Source organism: Vespula pensylvanica, chromosome 15 (assembly GCF_014466175.1).
Source record: "Vespula pensylvanica isolate Volc-1 chromosome 15, ASM1446617v1, whole genome shotgun sequence".
Taxonomy (NCBI): domain Eukaryota; kingdom Metazoa; phylum Arthropoda; class Insecta; order Hymenoptera; family Vespidae; genus Vespula; species Vespula pensylvanica.
The window spans coordinates 3,437,666-3,450,866 of record NC_057699.1 but is presented as its reverse complement, the minus strand read 5'-3'; the positions used below and the strand labels follow the sequence as shown (position 1 = coordinate 3,450,866).

Sequence of the window (13,201 nt, the reverse complement as noted above, 5' to 3'; positions counted from 1 at the left end):
ATATATATATATATATTTAATAATAAATCAAGTATCTAACATCAGTAATAGTTTGATTCAATTTCGTTGATATCTACTTTCAGTATTTTTTTCCACTTATTTTTGTTCCGGATTGGATATATATATATATATATATATATATATATATATATACACACACGCAAAACGAAGCTATGGTTACGATAATGTCATATATGCGAGGCAGGCAAACGAGAACGACTTTCTCCATCTTCTTTATCATTTATTCCATCATGCCACGACTTCAAGAATCTTACATACAGAGAGGGAATAGTATTATGTGGTCGTAGCGGTAAACTTACTCCGACGATATTCCAGCATAATCATAGATTATGCTATAGTTACATCGAACTCGTACCTTCTTCCATTTTATCCTATACGTACTATCTTACACGCGAATAGAACGAACCGAACGAACGACGATACCGTGCGTTTTTATTGTCTAAATCGCAACAAACTTTCTAAGGTTCATGTAAAAAAGAAAACGAAATTTTTTATGTGTCGTCTAATCTTATTTTTTTTCTTCCTTTCTTTCCTTTGCTTTCTTCGAGAAAAACGAAAATGTTCCGACACACGCACATGTATATATAATATAATAAATAAATAAATAAAAGTAGGAATCAGAAATTCTTAAAAAAGAAACTCGTCTTCTTAAAATTATCGACTTTTCTGGACAACCATAAAGCTAAGTCCGCTTAATCGCCATAATAAAGGAGCTTTCATGAAATATAAGTCTATCGTATTTTACGATGTACTTTACGCTGTTAATTTGTAGAGAGAAAGTGAATAAGAGAGGGAGAGAGAGAGAAAGAGAGAGAGAGAGAGAGAGAGAGAGAGAAAAATTTTCGACTAATCTCAAAAATTTTGTTGAAACTTTAAACGAAACGAATCTTTAATGGGTATCACAAAAGAACAAAGTAAATCCTGTGTATTACGTCGCATATTAACGATAACAACACCTTTAAAAATTTATACGAGACAGTGGACTGAGATAAACGTTAATTAACGAAAAAGCAAATAACTTTGATAAGGAAAAACGGTTAATTATTAACAACATTAAAAAAAAAAAAAAGAAAAATAACGCTCTAGTGCGGCGCGCAATGGAGTCAGATTCGTTGGTACTAATTGTAATTAAGTACATTCAACGTTACGTATAAATATCACGCGACACATGTGAAAAAATAAAAATATCTTTCCCGTCGATTTCTCTATAAGAAAGAAAAAAAAAAACACCCCAGTAAATTATTCTAACACGTCCTTGATAATATTTAACCTTTGAGAAGGACGCAAAACAATGTGTCGATTAGTAATTACGTTTCTAATTTTTTGTTGATCGATGTCGCAATTTTCTAACACAATAAACATATCTTCAATGAAATTCCCTGAATGAAAACAAAGCAGATACTTGCTTGTACGTTAATAAACACAGAAGTAATAATAATAATAATAATAATAATAATAATAATAATAACAATAATTTATGAGTAATAACGTTAATAGTTATAGTAATAAAATGAACGAAATAATAAAGTAACAAGGTAAAATAAAAGATTTAAAAACGTTTGTTAGCACCTTGAATGATCGATGGATAAAGCAGGGCGAAGATCCAGAGGAACGACGACATCGTGAATGCTGCTGGTTTCGTTGATTTCGCGCACATCACCAAACTCTCACTGTTTTTTTTCTTCTTCTTCCTCCTCTTCTTCCTTCCTCTTCTTCTTCTTATTATTTCTCTTCTTTCTCTTCTTCTACTACTGCTGCTACTTCTTCTTCTTCTTCTTCTTCCTTCTCTTTTTCTTTTATGTCCGTGAAGATTAATAACAAACGTATATTTTCTATGTTCCAACAGTCGTAGAAAATTTTCGTTGATCAGAGGTGAAGGACGAGGTCGTAAAAAACTTGTTTGTTTATATTCGATCGATCACACAAAATTCGTCGTAACAAAACCGAGGCGCGAACGACGATATTATTATTACATATATATATAATATATATACATATGTGTATATATATACATATAATGTTTATAATATATATATATGTGTATATATATATATATATATAATCTTCTTCCCTTATATCTACGATGCACGAACGATTACGTTTTAATATTTCTCTTCTGACGATATTTATTATTAATAATAAAAAGAAAATATATAATGACGGCGATAATAATAATGATAATGATATTATGATAACGAGAATGATAATGACGAGGAATTATTTATTATTTAGAGTTATGGAACACACTAAGAGATAAAAAGAGAACAAGTCGATCGCCAGAGTGGAATCACGACCGTAGAGCTCGGCGCGCGAAGACCGTCTGCCGCGCGCTTTACTTTCGGTCCGCTTCGTGAGACATCGGCTTTTAGCCGAGAACGACCGAACACCTCCGATAGCGCTATCTCTATCGTCTTTACCGTGTACCCCACTTTCCGTGTGCCCCTAACTTAACTAACCTACGACGATTACACGCGCACGCACTCACTCACTCATTTACTCATGTACGTACATACGCACGAACGAACGTACGCACTCACCAACTCACCCACTCACTCCCTCGTGCAGAAGCATACACGCGTCGTCTCTCTCGCTCTCTTCATTTTTGTATATCTATCAACGTGTCTTTGCTTTCCTCTTTCTTTCTTTCTTTCTTTCTTTCTTTCTTTCTTTCTTTCCTTCATCCTCTTCCTTTTCCTCTTCCTCCTTTTCCTTTTCCTTCTTCTCGACCTTCTCATTTTCCTCTCTTCTTGTTCGTTCTATATCTTCCTGGGATCTATATCTACCGAGTGATAACCGCGTCTGATTGTCGTTCTTAAAACGTTTCAAAAACTGTCAATCTTTTTGTACTATTCTTTTCTTTTTTTTTTTTTGATTCCAAAAAAATCACCAAATTTCGCGATATGGTATTTTGCTGATAATTGCCAGTCTTTCCCACTTCTTTTTTTTTTACCTCCCTCTTATCGGATATGTTGAAATGTTTTTTAACTGCAATGCACTGTACATCGAATATTTTCTACATGCGTGAAGATATTAGTGTATCTATCTAATAAGATTTTTTCGTTCACATCGATAAAAGAAAATCGAAGATGCAGATGCATAAAATATGCGGCAGATATTTTCAAAATACTTTTTGCATTAGAAGGAGTATTATTATTCATGGAAAGTAATCGTTGTATGAACAATTCAAAGTAGATTTAGTTCAAAATCACAAAAATTTTGTCGACTTGCGGATTTGTGTTAAATCAATTTCAAACTGATTAATAACATCAACTTACACTTTCCGTCGGGTCGCGAAAAATGATTGAATTATTCCAAGGTTTGAAACTCGGAATAACAAACAAAGCTATGCCTTACATCAGTATTCTTCTATCTACGATGAAATATGTCTAATGTTCACTTATTAGAATTTTCATTTTTTTATCTGAACCAATCTGAATATTCCCATACTTTTTCTAATCACTTTCCTTTTCCACATTTCTATTTTCTAAAATCGTCATTATACTCGAAAACTCATAATAACAAAGGTACTCATTTGAACGTCGTAAACGAATTTTCACGTTTCTCTGAGAAGAAAATTTTCCTAGAAAATATGAAAATTATCTAAGAACCAGAGGAATCTGACAATGCGAGTGTGAAGCTCAACATACGTGTCCAGGTTGTTTCAACGTCCCAGCTATGCATACATACATATACATACACATATATTATATATATATATGTATATATATATATATATATATCCATATGGTAAAGGAGGCTCGCGTGTTTGCGTTCGACGGGACACGAAAGTGTTATCACGATATGAAGGTAAACCGGAGAAGCCGGCCAAAGATACACACGAGGAGATAACCAAAAGAGAAAAAGAAAAAGAGAGAAAGAGAGAGAGATGGAAAGACAGATAGAAAGACAGATAGAGAGCGAAAAAAAGATACAGAGAGAGAGAGAGAGAGAGAGAGAGAGAGAGAGAGAACTTGAAGCATAACATAACATAGATATCGAGATATTGTTGAACGAGAGACATGTTTAGGCCAGATGCGAACGACACTGTCGCGATTGGTTGCATATGTAATCTCTGCGCATTATGACTAACATAGATAGAGCAAGAGAACAAGAAAAAAAGAGAGAGAGAGAGAGAGAGAGAGAGCAGGTAGTTTCTATCGACATTACGTTGCAGCCTCTTTACATATACAGTAATGTACTACGTGACCGATGTGTAAGACCAAAACTACGACCTCTGAGAAGAGGTAGTGTCTTTCTTATCTCACGTGAGGACGTGCTACGTGACAGAAAGTCGAAAGTCCAATAGGAAAATTTATTATGCTTAAGATAACGAGCCTAGTCTTTCGCATCTTTCATTCCTATGCCAATCTGCGTTTAATATCGATACTATCGATATGTATCTTCTCGTTATAGATACATATATATATATATATATATATATATATATATATAAAAACAAAAAGAAAAAAAAAAAAGAAAAGAAAAATCATATCGAAGATCGATTTATATGTTCTTTCTTTTCTTATTCTTCTTTTTATTCTTTCACGTATTCCTTTCCATTTTTCTCTCCCTTTTTACTCTTCCCATCTCTTTCTTTTTTTCTTTTCTTCTTGCACAGACGAACAGAACAGATCGATTAAAATGTTTTATTATCACGGTATAATCGATTATATAATTCTTCGTTGGGATCAGCTCGTGGCAATTTCCATGGAACAAACTTCTTCTGATTGCGGTCAAACGAATGTTCTCATACTATTATTACTACTCGATCGTTTATTTCTCTATCGCGGTCGAAGGAACGCTACTATGGATTCTGCTAATCGAGTTGTGCCCTAAGACTTGTGTGCTCTCGCGTACGTGTAATCGTGTTATCAATGTAGTCGAACTTTCTCTCTCTCTCTCTCTCTCTCTCTCTCTCTCTCTGTCTCGCTTGTTACTTGAGTTTATTCTTAGACAAAACGTGAATATTTCCGTGATAACGTATGTATAAAAGTATTAGTACTTTCTCTCACGTATCCTCCTGTGTATAGATAACCAGAATTACAGAGTTGTAACTCACTTTTGTTGCATCTCGCAGGCGCTAATCGATAAAGTTTCATCTTATCAATTCTATTATTATTATTATTATATATTTACACTATCTCATTCTTAATATATTTTTTATATTTAAAAAAAATATATATGTATTATTTATAATGCAATGGACGTCATATATTTCTGCTTATTTTCATTCAGTATTAGTACAAATTTTATTTTAATTATTTATATTGATTTTATTATAAAAGAGTTTTATTATAAAAGGAAAGATATAAATTAGCATGATTTTTTTTCTATTTTTATATGCTTTAAAATAATTAAATTTATTATCATAGAGGCGAAGATTACATTTCTGGTATTCTTAAGAACGTTAATTGACGCGCTTCAGTCATGATCCCTTTCAACTCTCATCGCGCTTGTTATTACCATGATCAAACGTACGAGCGTGCATTCAATCAATACGGATTCACGTCGTCTGAATACTTATCCATTACTTTGATTGACACGGAGCTCCTTTACCGATCGGATCGCAGGTAATCCCGATGTAAATCTGTTTTTGCATGTCGTTCAATTTCAAGGCGCGTACGCGCGGACCCAGACGCAGCTGTTGGTTGCTCTGCAGAGGGTCTGTCGTAAAAAAAAAAAAAAAAAAAGAAAAGAAGAAAAATAAAAAGAAAAAAAGTTATTTTTTGTTTGGACAAATTATAAAAAATTGTCTAAATTATGAATGTCTTTCGACATATACCCTTTTTCTTTTTTTATCAACATATTTTTCACTGCCTACGTTGCTTTTTATTTTTACGTTATCATATTATATACGTGTACGTATCTATGTCACTTCTATTAATTTTTAACGAGTGTGGGTTGATTTAAATATTAATTAATTTCTTCCAACTTCTTACGAATAATCATATTTAAATATTATTTTAATCGATTACGCGGAAGTAAACGTTGATTTAAAAATGAATTGATTAGATTTTAAACGTTTTATTAATATCTGCGAGTATAAAAATTAATTTATTAGTAATGCATATATAAATATACATATATATATATGCAGTTATATACGTATATATTTAGACAATCGTTTTGATCGATAAGTCATACGATAAAGCAACCGGTATCAAGATTCATCTCGCGTGGCGAACAAGTTTGTCGTAAAAATGGATTTGTCGACTCGTCTCGTTATGCTAACCGAGTTGCAGTTATCCCCTTAGCTTCTAGAGACGCTCGCGGAATGGCAATTAGCATCTTCCCTAACGCCTTCATTTATCTTGCTACTTCCAATTTGGGGCCAAGGGTTGATTGCCTGTGTATTTTTCTTTGTCTACCATAAGCTATATACCTACACTTATTTTCAGTTTAGAATGATGATTTACTACGACAAGAGTATATTTTAATCGACAATTTTCAAATTTATATATAATTTTTTATTTAATTTGAATCAAATAAAAATAAAAAAATACATTATTACGTTCGATAGATCAATTTTTTTTTGTTTATACAATCGAATTTAACGCATTTAAAATAAATTTACGTTCGATATGTGACAGAATAAATTATTTTCATATATATATATATATATATATATATATATTTTGTATTTTATATATATGAAAATTTTATCTTTTTCAATGGTAAAAGGCTTATTTTTCCAGTTCGCGATAACGAGAAACGATGCGACTCGGTTAATTGCACGGATTGCGCGTATAATTCGAAATAGGTATTAAAGGATTAACGTTTATTCGACGATCCTATCGTTGATTTCAAATCGCATAGATTTTCTATAGCTTGGAATCGATCGCAAGACACAACAGAACGTATACGTATAATCTATGTGAGTGATAGATATGTATATTGATCATAGAGAATCGATAATGAATTAAAGGGAATATGTGCGATTGATTTTCCCACTATCTTATTAAACTCGAATGTTTAAATTACACGTTACATATACGATCGTTGATTATACTTTCATTAATAATTCGTATACATATACACAACGATTTAACTAAAAAGAAAAAAAAAAAAAAAGGAGGAGAGAATTCCCATAATTCTTATAATTAATAATTCGACGATCTCTCACAACGATCTCGCTGTATTTTATTTTTTGTAAAAAAAAAAAAAAAAAAAAAAAGGAAAAAAAAATAATTGTAAGAAAAAAGGAAGAAAAAGAGAAAAGAAAAGAAGAGAAAAAAAATGTAGAAGATCATCCCTTTCTATTTCATCCCCTTTTCTTTCTTTTTTTCTAATCAAAACATTCAGCAATACGATATCGCGGCAGATATTTTTTTATGCAATTTCTCGTAAAGCGAATCCTGTTTATTCTCGAAATTTGCCGGACATTAATTATTTCTAGCTAGTTGGCCGGCGTGGAGTTGATTGACACGACCGCAGACACTGAATTAGAGTTCCTCATGCGCGTCGAGTAACGCAGTTCCATGGAAATTGAATTTCGATGACAAGCACGAAATATTAATGGCCAATGCACCTCTGCTATTACATAATATCTACTTTGGCATAGTTAGTACGCATCGATGGATATCTAGCGCAATTGTGAAATAATTGCGCGATGATAATGATTATGAGAAAATATCATCTTGATAAGTCGATAATAAGAGCGAGAGAGAACAACCGAGAGAGAGAGAGAGAGAGAGAGAGAGAGAGAGAGAGAGAGAGAGAGAGAGAGAGAGAGAAAGAGATAGAAGGAGACAGAAAAATTAATAATTAATTAATTTCATCGATGTAATGTTATCAATTAATTTCTAATACCGTAATCGTTATACGAATAGTTCTAAACGCATTCGAAAGGACGTGCGCTCGCACACAGACAAACTTAATCCTACAAATTTCTAAAAGATCTAATCGAAGTCAGGGATTAGCGATCGATTTCGTATTGATGTCACGCAAATATGTACTGACTTGCATACAATCAAAGCGCAATGCCCGTTTGATCCTCGCAAATTCAATGCATCAATCGGTATGTCGGTAAAGCACGTAGGTATGCAGGTACGTACGACTAATGTAATTTATTTGTCCAATCGTTAAAGACGCAAATTAAGTGTCTACTTATTTAAGATTCAATTTTAACTTTAATAAATGGTTACTCGAGGCTAAGGAAAATTTACTCTCTCTCTCTCTCTCTCTCTCTCTCTCTCTCTCTCTCTCTCTCTCTCTCTCTCTATATATATATATATATATATATATATATATATATATATATATATCTTATTCGAGAAAGAGATTTTCCAAACTTTCTTTTGGAAAATTCGATTCTACTTTACGCGAAAGTTTATTGCATTGAAAGAAAACTTACTCTAATTCTTGAAAAAGATTAGCGAGCTACGGCAATTAGATTAGCCTATTTCAAGACAGAGAGAGAGAGAGAGAGAGAGAGAGAAAGCTTTTCTTTACATTTCCAATCGTCGTATTTCTTTTCTTCGGTTTCACTATTAGTTTATAGCCAATTGACAATGATAGGATATATTATATATCTATTTGTTGAATATTCTCTAATTAGCCTTAATTATTTACAAAATGTATGTATGTAGGTCTGTGTCTCTCTGTATATGTAGGTGTATTCGTTACTCTCTAGTGTATATCGCTATTTCACACGAATGTAATATCAATCGATATTACTAGTTCAGATCGTATCTATTGAATATCTATATGCAGGCATACACGCACATCTGCATATGTATATTCGTTCTATTTGATTTTCTCTAGTTTTGATATTTAAATTATAATTTCTTTCGAACGTTTCGTAATTCTATATAAGATTATTAATAATTGCTATTATTACTTAATTTGAAATAATTAAAAAGAGCAGAAAATAAAAAGACTTAATTTTTTATGAGAGAAAATAGAGAGAGAGAGAGAGAGAGAGAGAGAGAGAGAGAGAGAGACAAGAAATTTAAATAAAACAAAATTAACAAATAAATATAAGACTCCATCAGAACTATTATACGCTAAATTGAATCTCGCTTGGAATAAAGCTTCCGTGAAAATTGTCCCGAATCAAGCGTGGATACAATGCATAATTCATAGAATACGATGTTACAAGGAAGCCGATAATTGGATATACGAAGGCGGCATTGAATCTTCCTCACAATGCGTCTGGGTTCGATTTTCAATAGTTGCTACTGACATCTAATGCCCCGCAAAATGACTCAATAATACTTTGACCTAAGCCTACGATCGAATTAATACGAAGGGTTTTCGACATTTGATATTTATTTTCTATGTATAAACAAAAAATTTTCCAAATGAATTTTTCCAAACTGACGTAAATTAAATACTGGTCATTAACTCGTATTAAAAGAATAAAGATTTTAGATCTTCGATCAAAGTTTAAATAAAAAGAAAAATAGAGAGAATGAAAGAGAGAGAGAGAGAGAGAGAGAGAGAGAGAGAGAGAGAGAGAGAGAGAGAGAGAGAAAGAAAGAGAAAGAAAACGAAAATGGCTGAATATTCACGAAAATGGGTGCACAAACGGTAACCGCAAAATTATATCCGGCTGGCTGCGGTTTTCTTTGAAAGGATACTAAGGATAAAACGTTAATAAACGCAAAAATTCAGTTGAAAGCTCTTGCTCCTTGTAGGAGAGAGAAAAGAGTGTGAAAAATGCGACTGATAGAGAAAGAGAGAAAGAGAATGAACAGCAGCAGCTACGACAGAACTCTTCGGAGATGTCACAGCTGTTCTTTTCTTTCTTTCTAATTAAACGTAACCGTAATTTAACGTGCCGAGCATGAAAATGGACAAGAGAGAGAACTCGGTTTTGATGTCTCTGCGCGACCTAAATTACGATCCAAATTAGGGGGAGCCATAATTATTCTAAAAATTTTCCTTCCTTCACGAATAATCATTGTCATTTTTCTTTCTTCTATTTTCTTTTCTTTTTCACAATACGAACCAATCGCTTTTCCTACGTTTTCTTTTTCTTTCCTCTTTTCTTTTTTTTTTTTTTTAAATCTATACATAATCATACATAGTCATATTTTTTGTTTCATTTTTTCAAAATATGAATTAATCTCCTTCCATTTCACGCTTTTCGTATTTCTTCCTTTCCTTCTTTTTTTTTTCAATCAAATTTCGATTTACATAACATAATAATTGTTAATTAAAATACTTTAGATCATTGTTCGAAACTCAACTAATAAGTGCTTTTAAACGATCCTGAAATGTTTTAGAACTTTCCTATCGATAGTAAAACCGCAAACAGGTTCGTTATTACTTTTCAAAGTACAGTCGGATAAATCCATGGCCTATTTTTATCATTTCGACGATTCGCGAGCTTCCATTTTACGTATATACATATATCTACATGTATCTCTCTCTCTCTCTCTCTCTCTCTCTCTCTCTCTTTTCTCGAAGCTTTCATGGGAAGCTAGGAAAATCAATATCGAACGATTTATCGAAATTATTCATACGTCATTGATTCCGATGGTATATTCAAAGATAAAGTCGAGTCCTCGTTTTTAACAATTTACGAAGTAACGTGAAAAAGTGAGGTGTCGTGTGTGCGTGACGTCATTAGGAGGGTAAGAAGAAAAAAGATCTCTCTCTCTCTTTCTCTGTCTCTGTACCACCCTTTTTTTTATCTCCTTCACGTTTTTTTCTCTCAACCATCCAACCTAGATGACGCCGGAGAGAAGATGGAAGAGAAGAAGAAGAAGGAGATATTCTCAACGTAAAATTAAATCGTGCCCGGAGGTGATCATCTCCATGCTTAGAAATCTCTAGTTTCTTTGAAAAATTTTTTGCAAAAATTCAAAGCCCTCTTTCAACCATCTTCCTCCGATAGAAAGTTTATACAGTTTAAGGAACGTTGATTAACATCGACGATAGATACTCTAGATAGATCTGTAGATGAAACGAAGAAAGGAAAGAACGATATATGGAAAAAGAAAAAAAAATAAAGAACAACAATTGTTCGGCCAACTCAAGAATTTTTCATATCATTCTACGAAATAATAGTTTTAAGATTACGATATTCAAAAGTTATTAATGTAAAAAGAAGAAAAAAAAAAAGCCAATAAAAAAAATGGATAGACAAAAAAAATGAAACCGATTCAATAAAAAAAAAAAACGTCTCAAAATTTCAATCTGATTTAATTAAATTAATCTAAGCATTATGACAACGCGCGTGCATCTGTGTGTAACGAAAAAGATTATTTGAGATGATTGAAAAAACAGAGAGAAAAAGAAGAAGAAAAAGAAGAAGAAGAAGATAAAGGAAGAGAGAAAAGAAATGGAAAAGAAAAATAAAGAAAAATGTAGAAGATATACTATAAAGAAGTGGACGGCAGAAAGCAGCAGCAGCAGCAGCAGCAGTAGAAGCAGAAGCAGAAGCAGAAGCAGTAGAAGCAGAAGCAGAAGCATCGATTTGGTGGCAGTACATCCGTGTAATCCTGGCTATCCGCGAGTCGACTTTTTATTGCCAACTCGACTAATTTATCTCCCTAAGCCCCGGCAACGTCTCATACATAAATCCTACTGACCACTTCTCCGGACCATCGGCACGGCGTTCATGCTATCGTTTGCTCTCTTCTCTACGTTTCTCAGCCAATATACCAACGATTTCATGGTGATATTAGAACCTTCGGGTCTTGACCTATGACTAACTTTATGATCGATTCTTCCCTTTCGATATATTTCGAACAACTTTCGAGAAATAATCAAATTTTTTTTCCGAAGTATGTCAAACGTTTTTTGTTTCTATATGTAACACGTACGAGTAGACGATATTCGATCCAATAAAATGATCGAAACTTTGTTACAAAAAATAAACGTACAAATCAAAGGAAAAAAAAAAAAAAACGGGCATATCATTGTAAAGATACTATACAAAAGATTTTAATTATACCGACAAATTTTCTATTCTTTTTTCCGATAAAAAGAAATGAATTTTTCTTTTCGCGTTTATACGTGTTCTATATCGAATACCTGTATGGTACTCGTTGTCTCCAAAAAGTCGAGTTTACTTTTAATTTAACGAAAGGACAATCAGAATCTATATGTATATAGTATATAGTAAGAGAAAGAGAGAGTAAGAGAGAGAGAGAGAGAGAGAGAGAGAGAGAGAGAGAGAGGGAGAGGGAGAGAGAGAGAAAGAGAGAGCGAAGTTTGTATAAGAGAAAATACTACAAAGTAACACAGCGAGAAAAAATTCATTTCGTAGCTCGTAACTTCGACGGGGAGTTTTTTTTTTACAAATTTAATATTCCTTTTGTAAAACCTTTCTCGTTGGCATATAAAAAGAAGAAGAAGAAGATGTATCACAGAAAGAAAGAGGTAGAGAGGGAGGGAGGGAGGCAGAGAGAGAGAGAGAGAGAGAGAGAGAGAGAGAGAAAGAAAGAAGAGAAAAAGAGCAGTTCTCCTTTTTCTTTCTCTTTGATACACTTAAAGTGAAGGAAAATAGTAATAGTAGTAGTAATAATAATAACAATAGTAGCAGTAGTAGTACTAGTAGTAGTAGTAGTAGTAGTACTAGTAGTAATACTAGTAATAATAGCAGAAGAGAAAGAAACGAAACGATAATACCAATAAAAAATTTCTTTCATCCTTGGTCTGTTACTTCTCTCTCCCTTTTTCTCTCACGACAATTTCCTGATAAATGAGAAAGATAATCTCTTTCCTTGAGTTTTCTCGCTTATCCAAAACAGTCAAAGGATGATGAGTATGAAAGAGAGTATCATCGAGATCAGAGCTTTTGAGCTTCATTTCTTCAATAATTTTTATCATCCCCTATTATCTTTTAATAGGACACTCGTGTCTTTCGAAGTAGTCAGTGCTAACTATTTACTTGTTAGTACGTTGCTTTCGGTAATAACGATAGAGATGCTGCTGGCGGTGTTGATGTTGATGGCGATGGTGATGGTGATGGTGAGGATGATGGTGGTGGTATTGGTGGTGGTGGTGGTGGTGGTGATGGTGGTGATGGCGATGGTAGTGGTACCGTTGCATGCATTAAATCCAAAACGGAAGCACACGGGTAAAACGTAATGAGAACATTAGCGGAGTGCCAGGTAGGCTTTTAAGTACCCACAGGCGGCCCCTTTTCCCTCCCCCTTCCCATCAAGCGGTGCCTGTACCTTCCTTTGCCTTTCTACCGAGTGGGTGTTCTCTACTCGCACGATGC

At 33.4% G+C, this 13,201-nt stretch overlaps 1 protein-coding gene across 8 annotated transcripts in view; it reads right to left on the bottom strand.

Moving 5' to 3' along the window:
• Positions 1-2,032, bottom strand: part of LOC122634561 (fasciclin-3) — a 270,154-nt gene extending 268,122 nt beyond the window's left edge. For all 8 annotated transcript variants that reach the window (XM_043823609.1, XM_043823613.1, XM_043823610.1 and 5 more), the window contains exon 1: positions 1,591-2,032. In XM_043823609.1, the coding sequence (XP_043679544.1) occupies positions 1,591-1,678 (88 nt within the window). In that variant the 5' untranslated portion in view covers positions 1,679-2,032. The remainder of the gene's footprint in view (positions 1-1,590) is intronic.
• Between the last annotated feature and the right edge of the window lie 11,169 nt (positions 2,033-13,201).